This window comes from Hyaena hyaena, unplaced genomic scaffold, assembly GCF_003009895.1.
Source record: "Hyaena hyaena isolate Hyena2069 unplaced genomic scaffold, ASM300989v1 scaffold_14, whole genome shotgun sequence".
NCBI lineage: Eukaryota > Metazoa > Chordata > Mammalia > Carnivora > Hyaenidae > Hyaena > Hyaena hyaena.
In genome coordinates, this window is record NW_024080646.1 from 3841503 (window position 1) to 3866814 (window position 25312).

At 50.4% G+C, this 25312-nt stretch overlaps 1 protein-coding gene across 3 annotated transcripts in view; it reads right to left on the reverse strand.

The window, feature by feature from the left end:
* Positions 1 to 6912: 6912 nt before the first annotated feature.
* Positions 6913 to 25312, reverse strand: part of CABLES1 (Cdk5 and Abl enzyme substrate 1) — a 120060-nt gene continuing 101660 nt past the window's right edge. For all 3 annotated transcript variants that reach the window (XM_039217776.1, XM_039217771.1, XM_039217782.1), the window contains 3 exons: positions 11695 to 11801; positions 10299 to 10506; positions 6913 to 7151 (listed from right to left, as the gene is read on the reverse strand). In XM_039217776.1, coding sequence (XP_039073707.1) covers positions 7011 to 7151; positions 10299 to 10506; positions 11695 to 11801 — 456 coding nt within the window. In that variant the 3' untranslated portion in view covers positions 6913 to 7010. The remainder of the gene's footprint in view (positions 7152 to 10298; positions 10507 to 11694; positions 11802 to 25312) is intronic.

Consider the following 25312-nt stretch of genomic DNA (forward strand, 5'->3'; position numbering starts at 1 on the left):
TGAGGGAGGTGCCTGGGGCCCCCCTGCTGCGAGAGCGCTGTGGGTGCCCCGCTGCTTCACCGTCAGCCACGCAGCTATGCCCGGCCCGCCGTCCCGGTGCTTGGGGCCCACAGACTGTTCACCGCCAATTTTGTTGTTCTCTTCATATCTTTACAAACCTGCCCGGCCTCTTTGGCCTCCAGTTTTTCTCTGAAAACTTAGGGCTGGAGGGGTGCCTGGGTGGCTCAGTTGGTTAAGCATCGGACTTTGGCTCAGGTCATGATCTTCTAGTTCGTGAGTTTGAGCCCCACATCAGGCTGTGCTGACAGTTCAGAGCCTGGAGCCTGCTTCAGATTCTATGTCTCCTTCTCTCTGTCTTCCACTCATGCTGTCTCTCTCAAAAATGAATAAATATTAAAAACAAAAAAACCCCTCAGGGCTGGAATCCTTAGTGGCCTGAATATATCAGAGTCCCATCATGCCTGAAGGGTGCCTTTTGGGAGGACTGACAGTGACCCCACCTTACCCTACTGCACCCCAGTAGGACTAGGACTGAGCTAGTGGGTGGGCTCTGGAACTCAGGGTTTTTAACAAATAATTGATAGCGGTTCTGCCAGAAGCTGCCATCAGCCTCCTCACAGTGGACCCACTGATTCTTTGGGAGGGGGAGGGTCATCTTTGATGAGCAGCTCCTGTTCAAAGCCCTTCGTAAGGGAATGACCAAGAACCCTGAGGTTTCAAAGGAAGGCCGATGAGGTGGAGAGGGGGCCTGGATACCACCCTAACGAGGGCCTTTTTCAGAATCAGGTTCATTATAGCCAAACTGCCTTTTTTTTTTTTTTAATATTCATTTATTTTGAGAGAGAGAAAATGTGCAAGTGGGGGAGGGGTAGAGACAGAGAGACAGAGAGAGAGAGAGTCCCAAGCAGGCTCAGTGCTGTCAGCACAGAGCCTGACGTGGGCCTTGAACACACCAACCCTGTAGTCATGACCTGAGCTGATACAAAGAATCAGATGCTTAACTGAGGACCCAGACGCCCCTCCCCCCACCCCTTTTTTTTAAGGTATGTGAGCCTTTTGACTGTTCTCACTTCTTACTGGTTTGGTGGGACAGTTTTCACTGTTTGTTTCCAGAATGATTTGGAAGTAAAGATTGCTTGTTTTCCCAATGCTTGCTGAAACACGGTGTCCCCAGTCTGTCAACTGGGTGTGCCAGGTGGGGTTGGCACTTGCATTAGGGGGGGCAATTAAAGTGAGTTCAGTGAGCAAACTGTTCTTGGAGGTGTGGACAGGTTAAGGGACCACGAAGGCCAAGAGACCTGAGGGCCAGCAGGGTCCCTTGGGGGCTGTGGGGGTTAGGTTGTGGACCCGGAGAGCCGGACTTCATTCTACCGGTCTTATTTATCCTCAGCAGAGCTGAACTGGCAGCTGGAGGGCAAGGGCACTTGGCTGCTGTGGTCTGTGGGGTCCTGAGGAGGGGATTGGTTTGTGATGCTGGCTCGGTAGACTTGACCAACATTTATCTGGTGAGTTGTGTGCACCATGCACTGTGCTGAGTGCCAAGTGCTTGGGGATATGGCGGTAGATGCTGTTCCTGTCTTCCTGCGCCCTGCGGTCCAGAGTGGCAGTTAATGACCATGAAATGGTCTCTGTGCACATCTGACGAGGCCTGTGTTCTGCAAGTAACATTTGCAGGTGGAGGGGTGAAGTCTTGAGCAGCTCATAACCCCTCAGCCATTCTCTGGACTCCATTGCGATGCGGCCTTTCCTGCCCAGGTTGTACCTGGCCTCGTCTTAGAGAAAAACAAATGTGGGTTTCCTAGTTCTCTCCATATGGGAGGGACAGATAGCAGCCAGGGAACATGCAGGGCTAAGAGGCAACGAGAATTTGTGATCATTATAACACACAGGGGAAAACCTATACATCAAGGAGAAAGTGGCTGAATGTTGGTGGCTGCCGATGCTAGCATGTTACACTGTGACCTTCCACTTAGATGCACGAGCCCCTCTGCTCCCCTGTTGCAGAAGCGTGTTTTCTAAACAACCCCTGTTCTCCCAGGGCCCAGAAGTGTGTCCCACATCAGCTGTGAAGGCTGCTCGTATCCCAGAGGACAGTGCTCTGGGGTTAGCAGCTCCAGATCCCTTCTTCCTGCACAGAAAGGGCTGGTGGCTGCTGCGGATGGGGAGGAGGCCCCACCTCCCCGGAGGGGCCATCAGGGCCGCAGGCCAAGGGGGCCTTCCACTGTCTTAGCTTCTCCATTTTGACCCCGCTTGAGGCAGCACAGCTGGTTGGGCTTTGGAATGAGACAGACCTGGATTTGAATCCTGCCTTTACCATTTCATAACTATGTGCTCCTGGGAGTGTAATTTTCAGAGCCTGCTTCTCCGTCGGTGAAATGGGAGCGTGATCCCTAATTTTATAGTTTGTTTAAGGGTTAAATAAGAACAATGTGTTGTAAGTGCCAGCACAGGTCTGGCACGCGGTGTCCACGTGGAGGGTAGGAAGTCCTCTCCGGCTCTGCCCCACCAGCCAACAGTGTCCAATGTCCAACTGCCTATCACAGTTCATGGCTTCTCATCAGCCCATACAGGTGCCCTGGTAAGGAGTCCCTGATTTCATCCTGCCTGTGTTTTTGGGCTCCACTCCTAGGACCAAAGAATGGCTCTAACTTGGCCTGCCTTGTCATCCGGGTGCCAGGCTGACTCCTGAGCAGCAATTACCAACCTGCTGCCTTGGACTCCTACATTCCAGGCCTGCCCCGGAGCTTCTTTTTTGAACGTCTGCATTCAGGGCTCCCTCTGGAGGTTAGAATCATGGCACTGGGTAGAGGTGCTTTCTACCCACTCCTGGGAGTCCTTCCTCAATCTCTGGAAGCCCCTCTGGGGCAGGCTCTTGGGGTCCTGTTGTCACCCACAGAACCCAATGTACGACATTTAAAAATGGTAGGTGGATCCTAATGAAAAAGCAAAATGGTGGTGTGCTCATCTATGATGTCCCCAAGGTCATGACCATCCAGCCCTCAGCCACACTTGAGGGGATTCCTGCTCCAGCACCTGCAGCAGCCCTGGGGAGTTGCCTTTACTCCAAACTCTTCACCCATGGGCCCGAGAACCTGTGACATAGGCCTTATCTAAGCAGTGACACCAGTCAGCATTAGATGAGGCACTCTCCTATGAGCCAGCTCTGATTCACAGTAGGTGAGCTGTTGCTCAGTCCAATAGAAATCTGTCTGGCCATGTGCATCCAGAAAATGTTAGAGGCAGTGGCTTAGGGAATCCAATGTTAAAATTACCTTTCGGTGAGAGACTGCTGCTGTTTTGGTTACTGTTGTTGTATTAACCATCCCCAGCATCTCTGCCTTTTTTTTTTTTTTTTTATCTTAGATAACTCTGTAGGATAGGTGGTTATTTTTTTTAGACAAAAATTTTGTTTTCTGTGCTCATTTGGAGGAACAGTGTCTCTAAGACTTTATACGGATTTTCACAAAATCTTGTGGAGATGCAGATTCTGCATTTGTAACAAGCCCCCAGGTGATGCGGATGCTGTGGTCCTTGGGCCACTCTTTTGAGTAGCAGGGCGGTAGTGACAATGGCGTACAGGCAAACACCATCCTCTCCAGGCATGTTTGCATGCTTCAACCAGCCCTGGGTTTGCAGACTTTCTGGAATATCTATTTACAGGTCTGAGTGTTCCTTTATGGGATGGGGGCTCTGAGCTAGCACTCTAGCATTCTGCAGGGAGGTCCTTTGGCAGTAAGATCGTTTCTTTCACCGGTTCTCAGTGTTAACGACATGTGACTCCGGATTTATAGTCTTGATGTTTCCTCCCTTCCCCAGCTGTCAGCGCTCTCCAACCTGGCCCTGCTGTGACCTGGCCAGCGTGGTCCTTAACAGCCCTGACAGCCTCCAGAAGAGAAACTCAGACTACCCCTGGGATGCTCCCCTCCTAAACCACTCCCATCACTGGACATGATTAACAGGTAAAAAAAACTACCTGGCTCAAATGTTCTCCAACCGATTGATTGCAAGTTGGGGGGTGGGGGGTGGGGAGGTGGCTTTAGGCTCTGAGTTGTGGAGGTGGCCAGAGGGAGAGGCCTGCCGCCCTGAACCAGAGATGTCTGAAACAATTCATCAGCAGGGGCTGTAAGCAGTTTTATTGCTTGCTGTCAGGCAAGAAGGGGACAGGACAGATTGGTTAACAAGGAGGTGGGAAGGGATATCCAGTCACCTGCTCCCACATTGGGAGGGTAGGAAGGGGCTCTGGTGCGGAGTGGTTATGTGCAGTAAGGGACCACCCCAAAATGGGCCTGCTGGATAAAAACCACAGAAACTGTAGTTAGGGGTGGGGGGGAGTTCAGTTTAAAAACATGGAAAAACCCACGTAACAATCAGCTTTGCATTTGGTATGTTTCCTGTGTCCATCTAGGTTTGACTGGGGGAAACGGAGGGGAAGCAGTGACCTCTGCGGTCACCGGGCTGGCTCAGGCTCCCTGGGGCAGCTGCTCTGGGAGGCAGACCCCAGATTGCTGCACTGGCCTGTCCGCCCGGTTGGTATCCATCTCTTACCTAACAGTCAGGCCTGCGGAGAGGCCACCTGGGGGAACCGTGCCAGTCAGAGCAGCTAGTGTGGCCTCCCTCCACACATCATGCTTGGGGAGAGCTGGGAGGCTTCAGAGCAGGTCCGAGGAAGCAGGGCTGGCAAGGGGCTAAACCTGTCCCTTGCTGTGGAGGGTGAAGGGGCAGAGCCTCAAGGTCACCTAGAACAGTCTGTGGAGTGGCCTCCTCTCCACACAGGCTCAGGCTCCTTGTCAAAGCCCTGGGATGTGCCAGATTACGGGGGCAGCTCTGCAGTCCGTCGCTTACCCCGGTCTCATCCTCCTCTACCTTCAGAAAGCTCAGGTTAAGGAAGGGCAAAAAGTGTCTTGGCAAAAATCTTTCTTCTTAGGCCCCCTACCAACTAAATTAAAACCAAATTCAAACTCCCCACTCAGCAAATACACAGGCCAAAACAGTTTGTGTCTTTTAAAAAAACACGGACCAACAACAGAAGTTGCTCAGCTTGCTAATTTTGCTAAAAACCAAACAGCCCCCCATTCAAAAATCCTAGCCCGATTTTAAGACACAGGAAGGACCCTGGTGGCATGTGTCACCTATCAGATGTCCTCCTGAGTCTGGCAGGAGATTCAAGGCAGATGGACAGTGGGGAGCTCCACGGGCAAGCTTAGCTGCCACTGGCCTCGCTCCGCAGAAAGGCTTTCCATCTGCCAGGTGCTCCCCAGGGAGCCGAGCAGGCGGAGAGCCTGGGGTGGCTCATCAGAGAGCAAGTGACCGCCACCGAGAGAGGAAGGTCAAGAGCATGTTTCCTTCAGGTGACAGAGATGCTCCACTCTCTGCTTTGTTCCCAATTTGCTTCATAAGCAGTGGGTGCCCCTTACACGTGTACCTAGAGATCGCGTTCATCACAGCCCTCAACTGTCTCACACCTGAAGGCTGCCAAGGAAAGGCATTGGCAAAGTATTTAGTACTACATTCAATTAAATCTAGGACTCCAGAGTAGGGGGGTATTCGATCTGTCCTCTCCCCAGTTGTTTCTTGAATTCCTCTGTCCTGGGTGTCGAGTCTTTCGGCTCTGCTAACCAAAGCCGTGCACGCTCAGTGTTCCCGTCACCCTTTCTCTGGGGCGTCATGAGGTGCTCCTATTCTGGGTAGGGGTGGCGCAATGGGTGACCGGTGATGGGTCTGTATCTACACGTACACACAAGTATGTAGAAACAAAATATTTTAATTCTTTTTACACGGCCACGGGCTTTCTTCAGGCAGGTAGACTCCCAACAGGCACCCCTCTCTCGTGGCTGCGAGGGGCTGGTGTGGGGACATCATCCCAGCCAGTCCGGACAAGCTACAGTTCCAATTCGGCACAGACAGCCGTGAGTATGTGGCAGATGGTAAGTCACTATCCCCTCAGGTGACTGAACTGCAGCTCAAAAAGCAGTTGGTCCCAGCCATCATTAGCCTTAAAACACCCATCATGCTTCTTCCCCCTACTCTGGATTTTTATAAAACACTTATGTACATATATAGCACAACCAATGTGCTTATTATGCACTCTAACATAGAGTACAGGAACACACACCATGGAGCACAACCCCAGCTGCCTCCACAGTGGGTAAAGTGCGATGGTCACACACACACACACACGGTGTGGCAGCAGAATGGTACAGAGCACCGCGCTCCACGCCTTTCCACGTGACCCAACACCGAGAACTTGTCATCTTTATCCCTTGGTGGTAGGAGCAGTAACAGAAACGACTTCATCTTCTCAGGACAGGGGATGCCAGACAGTCTGGTGTGGAGTGGAGAGAGTGACTACCATCCAGAGATGATCTAGAACTAACTGCCAAAGGTCAGCCTGGCTCGCAACCCCCAGGTGGAGGGAGGTCTGGCCTCCAGCGGGCAGCACCGGCTCTGGGTGCTGGGGCTGACGTGCTGTCAGACACACACGTTCTCACATTCATACGCTCTGGGGGAAAGTGCACTTCCAAGAGCTGATACGAGAGAATAGATTGGCACACTCTTCTGATACAGTGAGGGGATGTCTTAAAAGTGCTCCCCCAGCTGCTGTCAATTCTCTTCCCCCCCCCCCCCCCCCCCCCCCCCCCCCCCCCCCCCCCCCCCCCGCTCTAGAACTTCTCACGGAGTCGGACCAGGTCTGCACCATGCTGGCAAGGCCCACGCGTGACTGGGAACAGCAGGGAGGGGACAGCCGCAGAGTCTCGCCAGGGGGAAGGCCAAAGGCCCCGTGCCATCTTGTGCACGGTTCTCCCCTTCCCCTGCTGAGTAATAAACAGCTCCTGGCTCATCCCAGCTAGCCAGACCAAGACTCCCTGAAAAGTTTCCGGTACTGCTTCTACGCAAAAACATGTGGAGAGGAAAAAAGGCTGGTATGTCGAGTTCTATTTTTGCATTTCCAGTAGTAAGTGCTCTTCTGCAAGCTCAGAGGAAGCAGTCCCTGGCCCTCCGTGGGGCCGGTGCTAGGAGCTCTGCACCAGGCGTCTGTAATGGGGCATGACCTCGTGCTCCGGCAGATGAAGAGCAAACTCCAAGGCCACTAACACTGGGAATTCGAAGGCAATCAGTTCGCGTCTGTTCAGCCGGAACTTCTCTTCCAGTTTCTGCAACAGAATTAAAGGAAACCAAGAGCATTTCAGCTTTGAAATCAAAGTCCTAGCCTTTCTCCACATGTAAGCTCTCTACCCACCAGCCCTTGAGCATTTACAGAAAAACTCATCTCAGGTAAACTGGAGGAAGAATGGGGGCGGGGGGGGGGCGCTTCGGCTGTACTTCCTGCTCTCAGTCCTGGTGGAAGAATCGAACCTCCCCGAGGACCCACAGTCTGCTGGGAGCCTGAAGTACATCCCACGACTTCATTTAATCTCTCACTAATCTTAGAAGGTCAATGTGACATTTATGTCTACAGAGAAGAGAATACGGTCAAGAGGGTCAACAGTTGGGCCTAAGGTGAAACGGACAGTAAATTGCAATGCTGAGATACTAACTCAATTGAGATTCAAACTTCACCTGTTACAAGTAGCTTATTCAGGCTTAGAGGGAAAACTAAAAAGATCGCACAACATCTGCAACAGTAACGACCACTGCGAAGTTCAAGACTGGGTGGGTGGACTCCATGTAGTTTGGTCCTTTCACACATGAGGACCCAAGACCTGCGGAGACTGTGTCCCGCAGCCTAGTGTGTGGACGTGAATAGCTGGAGCATGTGGCTGTGTTTAGCTTGCACCCAGGGGCTCCCCGCCAGCACCGGAATACACACCACGGAGTACAACCTCAGCCATCTCCACAGGGGGAAAAGGGCGAAGGTCACACATACACACAGTGGGGCAGCAGAAAGGTACAGAGCACTGTGCTCCACGCTCTTCCATGTGACCCAACACTGAGAACTTGTCATCTTTTGTCCTGTCGGTGGCAGGGGCAGGAACAGAACTAAGGTCAGAGGATGCCAGACAGTCAGGTGTGGAGCGGAGCTCGGTCCACCCAGCTGTGGGCGCTGCTGGAGTATAAATGGAGAACGACCAGGGGAGGAGGGTGGGCAGAGAAGGCCTTGTTTTCACCAGGGCACATTCTGCTCTGGCTTAACCGCAGGTGTGGGGTAAACAATAATCTCCCCCGCAGAGCCGCTGGTGGCCGCTGATGACGACGGGGCCAGGACCCTGCATCAAACCACTGCCTGTATATCCTGCATGGACACACAATCAGCTGTACGGCCTATTACTGGGCTACAACTCAATGTGCACAACTGCACACTTGTCAAGACTGGTTCAGCCAATATCGATGTAAACCTGTTGATTCTCTTTTGGTAACCAAAGATCCCCTCCATATTCCTAAAAGTATATACTATACAAGCTAGAGGGTGGTTGTAGGGTATAGAATTATATATATACTAATGCACCATTTCTTAGAAGCAGCAAAGCAAGGACCTAAAGAACACTCTTTCTTCCACTGATGGCTGAATGGATAAACAAAATGGGGAATACACATACAGTGGATACCATTTAGCCTTAAAAAGGAAGGAAATTCTAACACACGTTACAGAATGGATAAATCTTGAAGACCTAAAGTTAGAAGATCAAGCCAGTCACAAAAGACACACCGTGTGTGATTTCACTTTCAAGAGGTCCCTAGAGCAGACTAGCTCAGAGAGGCAGAAAGCAGAATGCTGATTGCCAAGGCCTGGGAAGGGGAGGGAGTGGGGAGTTATTGCTTAATGGGGTCAGAGTTTCAGTTCTGCAAGATGAAAAGGTTCTGGAACTGGACGGTGATGATGCCCACACAACAGTAGGAGTGTACTCAATGCCACTGAACTGTAAACTTCAATTTACATTCTTAAAATGGTAAATTAAAGCAAAAAAGAATGTTCTTTCTTATGTGGGGAGCACCTACATTAGCTCCCTTTCTGCTTTGTCTCCTTTGCCACGGAGAGAGCTGCCCAACTAGACATACAAGGCATTGTGTTAAGCACATCTTGTGTTTTCTGTATCCTGATGTTTAACATCTGGGGCCTTGCTGACCCTGGAGGGATGGCCCTTTCAGCGTCAGCCAGTTCCAGGAGGGGGTGGGCAAGCTGCCTGGGGGCACACGTTTCATATGCAAAATGACTGATCCAAGACCTGCGCCCCAAGCTTCCCTGGGCCTCTATCCACCGCCCTAAGGACCCAGGGCCAGGGAGCTAAGTAGGGCCCCCAGGCCCTAAAGGCCACTGGAATGAGTCTAGCCAGCCAGTCCTGAGCCTGCTTAAGCTGCCTTGTCTGTTCCTTCCAGTGGGAGCTGCAGTAAAGGCTTCTGCCCACAATTCCCCCTTCTCCCTCCGCCTCCTGACCAACCCTGATACTTCCCCACGTGGCCCCCAAGGTACGGCACTACCCCCCCTTCACGTTGACACCCTATCCTCCAGCACAGTATTAAGTGGGGGGCTTTGAGACAGATGGAGGAGCTGATGCGTGGAGGCCTCACAACGCAATCAGGGCCCCTGTAAGAGGAGACCAGGCAGCTTGCTTGCTCTCTCTGCCAGGTGAGGACAACGCAAGGAGGGAGCCATCCACAAGCCAAGGAGACGGCTCTCGCCAGGAGCTGAAGCAGCTGGCAGCCTGGTCTTGGACTTCCTGGACTCCAGAACTGGAAGAAGCCAATGTTTAAGCCGCCCAGTCTAGGGTATTTTGTTACAGCAGATCGAGCTAAGATACTTCTCTTGGGAACTGTGATAAGCTGACTTTTCAATGGCAACTGTCTCTTGATCTGTTGGCTTTACTGTATCAAAAATTTTCTACAAATACACTGTATCTTAAAATAGGCATTTACATATCCATCCAAGATCAGGGTTTCCTTGCTTTGATGGGGTTCTCCTTTAAAAGGAGGTACCACTTAATCAAGCCCACGCCCTTCCCCAAAGACGAGGCAACTAAGGCCACAGGAAGCCGAGGTCTGTTGAGCCAATGTGTCTGATGGATACGCTGTGGGTCATACTGCGGGTCCTCTTCCCATTACAGCAGCTTCTGTGGCTTTGAGAAGAATTTCACCCCTCATGGTGTCTGAAAATTGATTTTTATGGCCAGACCCAATACGGGGAATCCTGTCAGAGTGGAGCATCCCTCTGTTCTAGCACAGCCTGAGATGGGCCTGACATCCTCTGTGGGAGGGCCTCAGGGCCCTGGTCTCACAGTGAGTACTAACAATCGGAATTCTGGGCAGGATCACCGACCAGGCTCTTCCCAGGTGCTCCCTCAGCCAACAGGACTCAGGTCACTTACATCAATTAAATGCTTGACTTCGTGTTTTTTGAGGTCACTTCCGATTTTGGCCGCTAACAGTACACACGCTCCGGCACAAAGCTTCCGGTTCTGTTTGTTTAGCTTTCCCTTGAGGGCGAGCTTCTCAAAATAGACAAAGGCCATGGCCACCGTGGGCTCCTCAAAGCCGCAGTCCTCCTGGGCAAGCTTCCGCATCTCTCGCTTTAGACTAGAGAAAGACAGGAAGAAAGGAAGACTATCAGAACTTGGGAGTTTCAGAGGACCCCAAAGAAAAACATTAATCCATCCTGAAAGCATTTCCTTTTTCTCATTCCCAGAATGGTGACGTGGAATGGGACCAAATCCCTAGGAGTAAGAAAATTCCATTACATGTGGGCAATAGACAAGCTGCTGGTAGAATGGTACAGACTGTGTCAATAAGGGACACAGAGGACCATGCTGAACCCAGGTGGTGTCTGAGGGTCTCTGGAAACTAGGAGTAGAGCTGTCCAAAGGGAAAGAGGAAAACTATGAGAAGGAACTATGATCATTCCAGAGACACTTTTAGAAACAAATGATGTGCTTGGTATCAACTGCTGAGTATTGTATGGATCACGTTCAAGACCATAGCAGAAGAGGTGTAAGGTTAATAGCACAATAGCCAGTGTGCTTAGGAACGCGGCCCAGCAAACGGACAAAGCGTGAAAATTCATTTTTCTCACGTCTCCGGCTTGGAACATGCCAGAATCAAATCAGTGTTGGGAGACACAGCGTGCAAATATTGGCACATTCTCCAACCCCGTGCTGGCGTAGAGTTCCAGCCCCCATCACCATGCGCACTGAAGGTTTGGCACACAGAGCCAGCACCAGCCAGCTACTCCCCAGCCCCCCAGATGTGGGTCACCACAAAGTCAACCCAATCAGCTGTAGGGAGACAAGGGCCTGATTTCACTCTGGTGGTTTTACTAATGGCTTAAAGGTAGGGCTTGGCTGTCAACTCTTGGGTGCACGACTGTGGGAGAAGCATGACCTCAAACGCTGTGACGCCTACCCTTTTCTATTTTGTCCACTTCGTAGAAAACAGGGAACGGTATGTTTCCTATTCTGAGTTTTCTGTAACGTAACTCTTACTGAACTGATGAGCTTCAGATAATACGAACTTATTCTTTCCCTTAAGGAAACTACCCCCAGAGCCATGTCAGAGCACACGTCAAGAGCTCCGCCATCGGTCCTGCTCCCCTTGGCTCTCAGTCAAGGACGTGAGAGTCAGCCAGCATCGGATGAGCCTCTTTTTTTGCTGAACGTGCCTGTTTTATTTCCTCAGAACTACAGGAAGAACCATCACAAACTGTGAGCTTAATGCATGCCAAGACAGAGTTTGAATGGATAGTTCAAGTAAATGTCGATCTTCACATACCTCCTTATTTTGCTGAGTGTTAATTTAATGTGAGGAAATTTCTCCTTGAAGGTCTCATTCATGTCCTTCTTGAGATCGGAGGGCTTCACGTAGTCAATGACGGTGGTCTGTAACACATCAGACAACCTGGGTCACTCCTTAAAATAAGCATCCTGAGTAGCAACTACATACAAGTAATGGCCACCTCACAACTTCTGACGCCAACAAGCAATGGGGAAGCTCACAGGAGGGTCACAGCAAGGGCCCTGCTGAACCTGGGGGCCTGAATGGGACATGGCCTCTGGAGGCACATAAAATCCCTGTTACAACAGGACCCAGTGACATCTGAAAACACCAGCCTCAAGCCAATAATCAGGAGTCTGTGTCTGGAAGGAGGGGAGCCCTCTTTCAGTTCCTGTGTTTCAGCCTGTTACTCACACAGCACAGCGTTTACAGCATCAGGTGCGGACCCACACATGTGGGTTCAATCCACCCTTAACTAGTCGTCTGGCTGTGGGACACCTAAGCAAGCCCAAACATCAGGTTCCACATCTGTAAAATGAAAACAGTTAAAAGTGCCTGCTTCATATGGCTATTTGGAGAACTACAGAAGTAAAGTGCTCTGTGTAGTGCTTGGCATACAGCAAGCACTCGATAAATATTAGCTTTTTTTTTTTTAGTTGTTGCAAAATATGCATCACGTAAAATTTTTTTTTTTTTTTTTTTTATGTTTTATTTANAAGGTATATTGTGAAAAATTTTCATTTTTTCACTAAGAAGATTTTTTTTTAATTTTTTTAATGTTTTATTTATTGCTAGGAGAGAGAGAGAGAGACAGCGTGAGCAGGGGAGGGTCAGAGAGAGTGGGAGTCACAGACTGAAACAGGCTCCAGGCTCTGAGCTGGCAGTCAGCACAGAGCCCGACGCGGGGCCCGAACCCACGAACCGCGAGATCATGACCTAAGCGAAAGTCGGACACTTAACCAACTAAGCCACCCAGGCACCCCGCATCACATAAAATTGACCATATTAAGCGTTAAACAGTGTGCAGCTTAGTGGCACGAAGTAAACACATTCACATTCTACAACCATCACCATCTCCAGAACTTTCATCCTCTTGCAGAACCACAACTGCACCCATTAAACAGTGCCCCAACCCACTGCCCCCACCCCAGCTCCTACTGGTACCACCATTCTGCTTTTTATCTCTGACCTGGACTTCTCTAAGCATCTCATTCAAGTGAGATCACACAGCATTTGGCCTTTTGTGCCTGGCTTGTTTCACTCACCATCGTGTCCTCCAGGTTCAACCACAGTGCAGGGGTCACAATCCCCTTCCTGGATAAGGCTGAGTAATATTCCATTGTATGTACTTCAGGTCAGCTACCATTAATAGTCCTTTAAATCTTGGGTTTCCTCCTCTTCCCCACCCCCCATTTAGGAGGCTCCACGCCCAACGTGGGGCTTGAACTCACAACCCCTAGATTAAGAGTGGCCTGCTCTATGGGGCGCTTTGGTGGCTTAGTCGGTTAAGCGTACGACTTTCGCTTAGGTCATGATCTCGTGGTTCGTGGGTTCGAGCCCTGCGTCGGGCTCTGTGCTGACTGACAGCTCAGAGCCTGGAGCCTGTTTCAGTCTGTGACTCCCTCTCTCTCTGACCCTCCCCTGCTCACGCTGTCTCTCTCTCTCTCTCCTAGAAAAAAAAACAAAAAAAAAAACACCATTAAAAAAAAAAAAGAGTGGCCTGCTCTACCGACTGAGCCAGGCAGGTACCCCTCCCTCCCCCTTTCTAATCCTATCCATCCTTAAGATAGGTTCCTCTAAGACTCGTCTGAGCACCCAGGTCTTCCCTGCTCATCTGTGCTCTGCACTATGAACTCTGAATTAAACAGTCTCTGGCTCGGTCTCACCAGCTTAGCCTCGATCCTCCTCAGGAGCGTGCTTTTGAAGGGCAGCAACAACGCACGATGCCTCCTCTGGCTGGCCGTAGGCAATAACCGTCACCAGGCAGAGCCAGAGCAAGAAGAAACAGATTCTGAGAAGGCCCATTCCCACAGATGGCTGCTGCCAGCCTCTTCGTGGGAAACAGCCCAGCCTTTTCCAGAAGATGCGTCAAAGTTTTCCTCAGTGGCTCTAACAAAGGTTGGCAGCTATCTGTAAATACCTCTATTCAAGAGATGCTTGGTTGGGCAGGATGTTATTTTTATTTTCTTTAGGGTATTTTTTTATTTTTAAGTAATCTCTACACTCAACATGGGGCTCAAATTCTCAACTCCAAGATCAAGAGTTGCATGCCTTACTGACTAAGCCAGCCAACCGCCCCTGGATGGGCAGGATTTTAGCACAGGCACATGGAATGCCTCTGGTGTCCATTAATAACCAAGAGGAAACAAAGAGCAAGCGTGTCCAAACTCACACCGATCCTAATGGCACCTTCTTCACAGCAGCTTTGGGGAATAAAAGCCAAGCAGAGCACCTGGAACTCAAACAGTTCCACCAAACTTGTCCAGCACTTCCTCAAATCCTGGCTGGAAGTGGAATCGGTGCAATGCCACGAGTTCTTCCTTGGAGCCATGTATTTCTGGCCCTATCAAGAAGGCTCTCCGTCAGCTGGCCCAGGACATGCCTGTTCTGGCAGCCGCCACATGTGCCTGTGATGTGCCAACAAGGGGCAGGGGAGCTGCGATGTGGCAGCAGTGTGCAAACATACGCATGCACACACTTGTGTGCAGCGGTGTTCTGCTGAACAGCGGGGGGGGGGGGGGACGCAGGAACTTTATGGAGGCCACTTACTGCCAAGGTCTGGCAGAGTGAAGCTTCCCCTGTGGCAACCCTCCAAGATGGGTTTGTCATCCCAAACAAACGTCTCCTCTGAGCTGAACAGGATGTAAGATTTTTCACTTAGGAAACAGGCAGAATGAGGAACTACATCTGACACTCTTATCTCAAGCTGGACCCACTGGCCAATCAGCCAATCCTTCTGTTTCCTAAATACCCAGCACCCCCTCCCTCTGTCTTCTACCCAACCCCCGGCATCCTGAACTCTGAGAGCCAGCCTCTCCTACTCTTCCTTAGCAGATGAAAGCCTCAGAGTTTGCTGTGATGTAAGCAGGCTCAAGCAAAGACTCATGGGCCCCTGTTGGGGACCGAAGCCCTGGGAGCCCCAAACAAGGATATCCTGGAGTGGGAAGGGGTGGTCTGGATCCTTCCCTGTGGCAACCACAGCAGCCCCACTTTCCTTGGTCTTCTAATGGTGCTCACACAGCACTGCTTGCTCTCGCCGCCAGAAAAGCAGCTTGCAGGTTCATTCCAGCCACCTCATCTCACAGATGTGGAAGCAGAGGCTCACAGGGGTGACGGCAGGGCTGGAACTGGGAGCTGGGTCTCCTAGCTCACCATACGCACTACCTTTTTGGGTTTCTGTTCTCTATCAGGCTGACAGGAGAGCAGTGGACAGCTTGAGACTGCCAGCAGGTGGCAAGGGCTGGGTGGTGGTCGGTAGCCTGGCAACTCTGAGAAAGACGTCTGACCTTCCTAGGCCTCATGTTCCCTGTCTCTGAAAGGAGGGAAGAATACCTCCTGTAGCTGCTTCATAGGCTTACACTGAAGATCAAACAAAGAGAACAGAATGTACCTAAAGGACCCTGGAGAATTTTATCAAGAACACGGAAACAGGAGATAGCAGAAAACAGGGTTCTGCCCCAGGCACATGGAGTCAGGGTATGAGAGTGGGGCCCTGGATCCGCATCGTGATGTCGCCCAGGTGACTTTCCTATGCATCAGAGTCTCCCCGCCTGGCTAGCACCCATCCACGGTTGGGCCTGGAGCCGCTTGTGCGGGATCATCTCCCCAAACCCCAACAGCCAGGCCACTGTCCCGGGGATTCACCTTCACACAATCTGTGGCCCGATACCCAGCTCTCTCTCAGGACACGTGCCTCTCACCGTACTTTACTGCTTTGCAGCTGGGATTTCAAATACAATTCTGGTGCTTCCTGTCTGCTGTACTGGCACGAGGAGGCAGCACTGAAGCAGAGGCCATGCTTCTGTTGATCCTGCTGCCAAGAAAAGTCACGGTGGGAGTCCTGGTTTCCCACTCTGCCAGTGTAGACCACACAGGGCAGCACGGATCTGAAGCCAGGGGCAGTGGCAGCTTCCCAGAAGTGGAAACACCACCATGCCTGAAACCAGCAGCTGGTGTAGCTTCCCAACCAGCAACGGGTGGGGCCCTGATCAAGGATGAGGTGAGGCACGGCTCCCCTGCTGGTCAGGCTCTGCAGCAGGGGGCTCGGGAACATTCCTGAAATCCCAGCTCAGGCTGTCTTGTCAACCTCCCCAGTGATTCCAGAAGCTGTTAGTGTCCTGTAATAAACCCCTTTCTTTGTAAACTAACTCGCGTGGATGCTCTTCTTCACAAATGAACCACAACTGATAGGCACACTATTTTTGCTGATGGCACTGATGGCCATCGTAAGTGAATCTCACTGAGCAGAGGTGCTGAGTCCTCTAAAGGCCCCAGTGTCCTCACACACCACTTCCTCACGGCAGCTACAGGGATGGCCAAGCCCTCGGGTTCATCCTCCAGAGCTGCAGAAGCGGCATTCCGTCATCCTCCTCCAGACATATGGCCATGCCCTTGCCGCTGTTCTCTCAGGATGGAGCACAAAGCCTGCTGGCGGCCTGGTCCTCCACTTACTATCTGGCCGTCAATGGGCTACTGGTTGGGTCTTTCCTAAAGTAGATATAGCACATTTTGGGGTGGGGGATCTCTGCAAACCGCCATCTGTGTCATTTCCTGACCTCCGAGTGGTTGGCAGCCTCCAGGACAGTGTGGAGAGGGAAGGTCCAGGATAGACGGGGGAGAACTGGGCCCAGCATTTCCAGAGTGGCTTCTCTGACCAGTCCAAGGACATCTGAGGAAGGAGTTGGGCATACAGCCTCCTGGAGGCTTCCTGCTGCCGCACCTGAGGCAGGTGCCCAATGATACTGCCATTTATGGTGGTGAGGCAGGCTGGCTTTGGAGACACTGAAACGCCTCCCAGACTCAAAACGGTAGGATGGCAGTGAATTGTGGTCATGTCTGAGTACCTTAGGCAGGCCGAGAATGCAAAAGTGGTTGCGTTTGGGGCGCCTGGGTGGCTTAGTCGGTTAAGCGTCTGACTTTCGCTCAGGTCATGATCTCGCAGTTCGTGGGTTCGAGCCCCGCGTCGGGCTCTGTGCTGACTGCCAGCTCAGAGCCTGGAGCCTGTTTCAGTCTGTGACTCCCTCTCTCTCTGACCCTCCCAAACACACAATATCTCTCTCTCTCCTAGAAATAAATAAAAAACATTTAAAAAAAATTAAAAAAAAAAAAAAAAAAGTGGTTGCGTTAGTTTCCTGTGGCTGCTGTAACCAAGCACCAGCAACTGTGAGGCTTAAATAACAGAAATTTCTGGTCTCTCAGTTCTGGAGGCTGAGAGTCTCAGATCAAGGTGTCAGATGGGTTCTGTTCCCTCTAAAACTATGGCTAGAATCCTTCCTTGCTCTTTCCTAGCTTCTGGTAGACCCAGGCATCCTCTGGCTTGTACATGCGTCATTGTAGTCTCTGCCGATCGTCATGTGGTGTCCTCCCCACGTGTCTGTTCACATGGCTGTCCTGTTTATAAAGACATCAAGTCAGGTTGGATTGGGGCCCCCCTTTACTCCAGTATGACCTCATCTTAACTTGTTTATATCCGCAAACACCCTATTTCTAAATGAGGTTACATTCTGAGACACTAGGGGTTAGGACCTCAACCTCTGTATTTTTCAAGCCAGTGCAGTGATGCTTACTCAATGGTGCTGCTACATAGCCTGTCTGTTCTTCCCAGGCTGGACGTAGCTGCCCCCACTGGCCTCAGCTCTGACTGGGCAGCAGGTGTTTGTGGGCCTTGGCTTCAGTCTGAGGGAGTACTTTCTGTGGCTCTCTCTTCGGTTTTGCTTTTGTGTCTGCTTCTCTGAGCTGTGGCTCTGTGGGAGAAGACCACCGACTCTGGAGCCAGAATGCCAGGATTTAGTGAAATTGCTTCAGTTTCTTCTTCTGGCTTCTCCATCATCTGGTTTATGTTGACAGCTGCAGGACAACCGGAGATCTGTAGGGCTGTTTCAGTCCTACTCAAATGCACACAGTCAGGGCAGCTGAGTGGGCAGCCCCCAAAGCGGCCATCTGCTTCTAGACCCTTACTCATATGCTGCACCCTTGAGCCCACTGCCCCATACTGGCCCCAGATGGACCAGGATACTGGATGAACCACCCTGAGCCCATGGCCACTATGTCAGGCAATTTCCAGAGATGATAATCCTTGCTATGCTCTGCTTTAGTTCCCATGGAGAACCACTCTCTGGAATACAGCAGCCACAATTCCGCTGTTTGGTCCTATCTGTCTTGGGGAGCCTTATGATATCTTGACAGGCTGGGCCTCTTGACCACCTGGAAGGCACCTCTCTCTCCTTCCAGTGACAGAGGTGAGTAGAGGCGGCGGTACTGGAGGCTGAGCTAGCTGTAGGCACGGGGTTACAACGGGCTCCCAGTTACTCATTCTTTTTGGTTTCAAAGAGAATGAATTAAAAGTGAGGCCATGCTATGTACCAGCTCTCCTATGACTCTAACTGTGTAAAGACTCCTGATACCCAGGTTTTACCAGCACACATCACTACAAACCAAAGTGCTGATAACCAGGCTGCGGTTCCTTCCTGGTCTGAGACAGCCCAAGTGACCACTGTTTTCAATGCCACCTGATTCTAGGCCATGGGATTTGCCGGATGTAGGGCTCCTTCTGGCCCATGGCAGAGGCTGACAGCTGGGCCAGGCCGCATGGCAGACAGTGCCGGCCCTGTGGTGCTTGTGATTTTGCAGAGGAGGCCGTTCCACTCTCGGGGTAAAAGGTAGCTGGAGTGCACGTTCGTGCAGCTGCCTGACTGCGAGGGAGCTGTGTGCGCAAGGCCACAACAAAAGAAGAGAGGAAGGTCAGCTGGGAGGAGACGATCCCAGACAGAGAATGTCCAGAGATGCAATTCAGAAAGGGGCCCAGCCTGCTGGAGATGGGAGACAGAGTCAGGAAGGCTCAGTGGGGTACTGACACCACGGCTCCCTTCCGAGATGACAGAGAAAGACGGTAAGACCAGAACCTAGTCATCTAGCTGGAAAAGTCTACCATATCTACTGTGGACACACTGAGACATCTTTTGCTTTTTAAAAAACAGAGACTGACTTATGTTAGGGGGGAAATGACCTTGGCCCACACCTGGTCTGGCACCAGTCACAGTGCTGCGCAGTGGGGACTTCACGGTGGGGTTGGATGCAAGGAGACAGTGGAGGCGGGTGAAGCAGGGAGCTGAGGCAGCAGGTGTGCGTGTGGGGTACATGTACCCCAATGACAATGCTGGAGAACAAAGAGGGGCTCAGAGCTGGTCTTGTTTCAATGGAAACGATACAAAAGGTGCTTCCATTTTGAACCTGAGAATTCTCGCCTGCCTTCTCTATCCTCCTGTCGTGCACATCTCTCCAGGCATTCTTACAAGCAGCTCTGAACAGATGTGGGCTTGCTGTGGACTCTGTGAAGGTTCCCCTCTGGGTCACAGGAGCCCCTGGGGGCAGAACATTCCAAAGGAAGGAGGGGTATCAGGGTATCAGGCAGTGATCTCTTCAGCTCCTTCCAACACCAACAGCCACTGTGCAGCCGGGGCTATCCTGCCTGACCGCACCAGTCCCCCGTCCATCGGCGCTCCGAGCTCAGCAGGGCACTGGGAAGCAGATGTTCGGTGCTCACTAAGGTAATTAAGCAGAGCAGCGGCCCTTGCCTAGATCGATCTAACCACGAACAGCTGCGCATTTGAGCTCTTCTATGCATTTTTCCTTTTCCCTAAGAGGACAGTAAATCACAAGGAAAACTATGGGAATGAGCAGAGGGCCTTCACAGCCTGGGGCAGCATTGGTTGCTATTTCTACCCATCGGATTCCAAATACATAATCCCGGATTTACTCTCCCTCCCTTCCCCTTAGGGGAGCAGCTCTTCAACTTCCCTCACCAAAATGAAACCGTTTGCACATCAAGGAGAGAAAACAAGAAAAAATGCTTTTGCTTCAGGGTTACACTGCCATGTGGATTTACCAGGAGGGCCAAGGAAGGCATAGAGCTTCAGGTCGGTGTGGCTTTGAGTTCACACATATATATACACTGTATTTGGATGCACGTTTATTAGTTTTTAAAATGTCTTATTTTGAGAGCGAGTGACTAAAATCATGTGCAGGACAGAAAGAGAGGGAGAGAGAATTCCCAGCATGTTCCGTGCTGTCAGTGCAGAGATTAGGATTCTTTCTCTCTCTCCTTCCCCTGCTCGTACTCTCTCAAAATAAATAAACCTTAGAAAAAATGCAAGATCCAAAAAATGACCACTGAAAATCTGAGACAAACATATAGTAAGGAAAGCAGATGGTATAACATCTTGGGTGAAATGTAAAGCTACTAATTCATTTTGCATTATTTTTATAAGAAAAAATATTAAAAGAAAGCCACAATACTGATGCACGCTACAGCATGAATAAACACTGAAAACATTATCCAAGTAAAAGCCAGACATGAAAGGTCACAGTGCGTATGATCCCATTTTTATGAAATGTCCAGAATGGGCAAGTGTACAGAGACAGGAAGGAGATTAGTGGCTGCCTAGGGCTCAGGGGTGGAGGGTTAAGGGTAGAGAGGCTTCTTTTGGGGATGATGAAAATGTCCTGAAACTGATTATGGTGATGGCTGCACAACTTTGTGAATATTCTAAAAACCACTTAATTGTACACTTTATTATTTTTTTTAAGTTTTTATATCTTAGTAGGCTCTGCCCCCACGGTGGGGCTTGAACTTACAACCCCTTGGTCAAGACTAGCATGTTCCACCTACTGAGCCAGCCAGATGCCCTTGAATAGTTTGAAAAAGTCAATTGTAGGATATATGAATTCTATCCAATAAAGCTGTCACACACACACACACCTCTTCCAAAATCCCTAAAAGCAAAAACCAAAACCCACCACACAATGCAATAGGGCATTTAAAAAGGCATTTTATTTGGGGACACCCGGGTGACTCCGCCGGTTGAGCATCTGACTCTTGAGAGATATCGGCTCAGATCATGATCCCAGGGGCATTGGACTGAGCCCCAAGTTGGGCTTTCTGTGGAGTGTGGAGCCTGCTTAATCCCCGCCCCCCACTCTGCCCCTCTTCCCACCTGTGTGGGGACCCTCTCTTTTAACACTTGCATCAAAAGCTGTGGGGACAAAGATCCCACTGCCCAGTTCCTGTGCAGGTGCCTTACAGATCTTCCCAGGAGCTGGGGAAGCCCTAAAGCCCTTCTAAGTCTCCAGAAAGGTCTAGCACTGTTGTTATTATAATGAGACATTACTTTTCCAAATGAGTGTTTCCCGAATTGAATGAGCTTTAGGCACCTTGAAACCTGAGGGCCTTACAGGGAGGAGCCCCTGGGCCTCAAGCTACTTCATCTTCTCTTTAAACCCACACTGCAGACAGGTAAGTGTGTAGGAAATCAAGACAGCTTTCAGTGAAAAAGACATAAGGTGAGGGAAAGCAGGGCCCAGCTGCCTGCCACACAGAAGGCTTAGTCTTCCTTTGATTGAGTCTTTATTTTCCACTGCTCAGCATCTCCTACTGTGCTGAGAAAGTTCTAAGACACATTCCCACAACACTGGGGAGTTGGGGGGGGAGGGAGGGGATAGGAAGGAGGGGTTTTTCTAGGAGTATTTAGATTGTAATATTAAGTAAACACAAGAACAGGCATTTGATCAAGATCAATCCAAGAAATGTCCTCTCGAGACTGAATGACTTGTGGATATCATAAAGGTCATTAGTTTGCTTTTTGCCGTCAGAACAGGTCGAGAGGGACTTCTTCCCGAGAAAGGAAAGGATCCAGAAATCCAGTCAAATAACGTTCACTTTGTTGGCACCAGCTCAGTCAGCTCTTTTGCCTACTTTCTCCTCTTAATTGCTCTCCACACCCAGAAAGGGAAGAAAAAACAAAACCACTACTGACTTCTGCTGCCAGGTTCTAATGATAAACAACCACTCTCTGGTGAAACTTTAATGACAGGCCAGGCGGCGCACAAGGCAGGAAGCCCCTGGTTCTGACTGGAGGCCTCACGCCCGCCCTCACCACACTAAGAAACACCATCATTAAGCTAAGGCCCCATGAGAACCCGCCTGTAGCCAGGAGGCTCAAATACTTTCCTATTATGTGGTCACCGTCTAGAAACTTTCGGGCCCAAACCACAGGCCTTACTTGCAGCTACGACTTGGTTTCCAGACCTGCCCCAGGATTTTTTTTTCTATACTTCAAAATTTCCCCTTTGCCCTTTCACAGTGGCTAACAGCGGGAGTGACTTGCATAGATCAAAGTTAGAAACAAATGTAAGTCTGAGTGTGAGGCCAGTTTGAAAGGGGTGCCACTTAAACTCTGTATGTAACAGGCTTCTTTCTAGGCCTCGGGGAATTGTTTGCCTCTGGAATGCTTCCACTTTAAGACATGTCCCAGCCGTGACAGCACAAGTGACCTTTTTATATCACACTTACAACACACAGGAATGAAAATATATATCCAACGACATCCTGAATTGTTAACCTCACCTACACAATGACTCGGCCCACTCCTAGGTACTTATCCATCCAAGAGAAATGAAAATATATGTCCACAAAAGACTTGTATAAGAATGCCCACAGTAACAATAGACACGGTATCTCCAAAGTGGAAACTATAGTATATCCATACAATAGAGCAATTACTCAGCAATTTTTAAAAACCCAAACTACTGGGGCGCCTGGGTGGCTCAGTCGGTTAAGCATCTGACTTTGGCTCAAGTCATGATCTCACAGTTTGTGGGTTTAAGCCCCATGTCGGGCTCTGTGCTGACAGCTCAGAGCCTGGAGCCTGCTTCGGATTCTGTGTCTCCCTCTCCCTCTCTCTCTCTCTGAAACCTCCCCTGCTCACGGTCTCTCTCTTAGAAATAAACATTAAAAATAAATTAAAAAAAAATACTGATACTGCAACATGAGTGAATCTCACCTATTAAATTGTATGAAAGATGGGCCAAAAAAAAAAAAAAAAGCACATTGTATATGATTCCACTTATTTAAAGTGCCAGAAGAAGCCAAACTAATTTATGGTGACACAAGTCAAAAGAGCAGCTGCCTTGCCAGGAGCAGGTGGGAGGGAGAACAGGATGGACAGGAGGGAGCTAAGAGGAAAGAAGAAATGTTCTATTGCCATTAAAGTAGAGGTTGCAATGGTCATGGAACTGTACACCTGAAATGTGTACACTTGACCATATGTAAAGCACACCTTCATGTAAAAAGAGAACAAGAGTCCATGGCCACAGGATGTGACGGGGTAAGGTTTAGCTCATCACTTTCAGGGTTGCCTGATTCTGCAGAGGCCACACGAGCATCCCAGCCACTGAATTTCCACAGGAACAGAACGCTCCAAAACACTGGGCAACAGCCCCTGGTTCTCAGGCCTGAGGCCTCCTCTGGGCTGAGCTGACCTGGGGACCACAGGGCGACAGGCATAGGCAGCAGGACCCCACAGGCCTTGGGAGCCAGGATTAAGGGAGGCGGACAGTGCTGTGCACACAGCCAGCCTGTAACCTGGCTGGCTCCTCTCCCCCCACTCTTCCAGCAAAGACCACCCCCCAGGGAGGGGTGAGAGGAGCCGGGCTGCACAGGCTTCATATAGGTCTGACGTCCGCCTGGAGGGGGCGCCCTGCCAACAATGAGGGTTCACATCCCAAGAGGAAAGCTCCAACCTGGGTTTGTCTACACAGAGGGCCTCCCACCCATCTACAGGCCAAGATGTGCCCCAGACCCTTTCAACAGCCTGAGTCAAGTAAGCCTGTAGCTCTGTCTATCCTGGTAGTCAGCGCCTATTACAAGCACCGAGTAGGCATGGAACGCCTGTCAGGATCATCATTCTGTGGGCCTGCCTTCTCCACCTCTGTGTGTGTGGGCACGTGCATGTGTGCGCACGTGTGTAGAGGTACGGACAGTGACTTTTACTGTTAAAAATCTTGATTTTATACACTCACTCTCTTCCACCCCTTAGAGTCTTGCACATGGGCCCTTCCCACCAAGGCCTGGCAAGGCTGTTCCTTCTCACCCCTCACACTCCCCTCCAATGCCATGTCCTCAGGGGAGCCTCCCTGCAGGCCGACCTCCAACTGCCACCCCCAACATCTCCTAACCACTTTTCTTCACCCTCCTCCTGACTGCAGTGACTTACTTGTTCACTGTCTGACTTCCCCACCCACTATAAGGTTGAGGAAAACACTATATAAGGAAGCACCTAGCCTGACACATAGGAGGGCCTCAGTCAGTACTGGCTGAATGGACAATTCTAGGAGTTCAAGCAAACCAACACCAATCCAAACCAAAACCCCCACACTTACACAAGTTCACTGCACATGAAACAGCCCTATATTCCATGCCTGCTTCTGAAGAGGAAATTTCCTGGGAGCCGGTCTGAGGCTCTTTGTCACACATGACATGCACATCAGTGACAGAGGCCTATACTGAAAAGCAGATACCGCACATTTTATCAAAGTACCAATATCTGTGGCCAGAGTAGGAGACGTACATCTTATGGAACTGACCAGAAAATGCAGCTCATGAGCAATTTCATTTTCTAAAACATGTACTATTACAGGAAGCACAGGCTGTAGATTCAACGTGGTGAAATGAAAGCTGAGCCAGTCGGGGACGTAAAACAAGGAGGTCAGGACGTATATGCTGACTTGGCGAGTCATCCAGCACACGTCCAAGGAGGAAAAATTACCTGTGCACACGGGCACATACGTGCAGACTGTGGCCCAGAACCTTGAAGCTCACAGTAAAATCATTTAAAGAAAGGAAGATCTGTACCAGCCTGACACCAGGCCTGTAGTAGAGGTCAATGTTATCACCAAACGGAACATGATCTGTAGAAGAGCTTTCTGCCAAACCCCAAGGTCATTCAAAAATAGTGCCCCCCTATTATTCTCTTGCTTCCCTAGAAATCTGTTAAACTGCTGGCCCAAAGAACCATGTTCATGCCCTACCCCGAGGTTGCCAGTTCTGCCATTGACTGCTGGGGGACGTGGGCATCATGGGCCAAGTGAGAAGAGGACCAAGCCAGGAGTTCTAGCCTCAGCCCCCACTCCCTATCTGGCAACTGTGACAAGCCTCACTGAGACTCCCCAAACCACAGTTTCCAGTCCTGTCGCTTAGTGAACGAAGCAGCAAACAACATAAAGAATCCTAGTCTTACATAAGTCATGACTTTTCAGCTGCTCCCTCCTTAACATTAGGGCGGTGATTCTGGTCATTTATTACACACTTGTGGGCTAGCTTCCATGAGTAAGTTCTGGCTTTGTAAAAAAAGTAAATCTTTTTTTTTTTTTTTAAGTTTATTTATTTTTAGAGAGAAAGAGCACAAGCATAGAGAGAGACAGAGTGTGAGAGAGAAGAAAGAATCCCAAGCAGACTTTGTGCTGTCAGCACAGAGCCCAACACGGGGCTCGATCCCACAAACCGTGAGATTATGACCTGAGCTAAAATCAAGAGTCAGATGCTCAACCAACTGAGCCATCC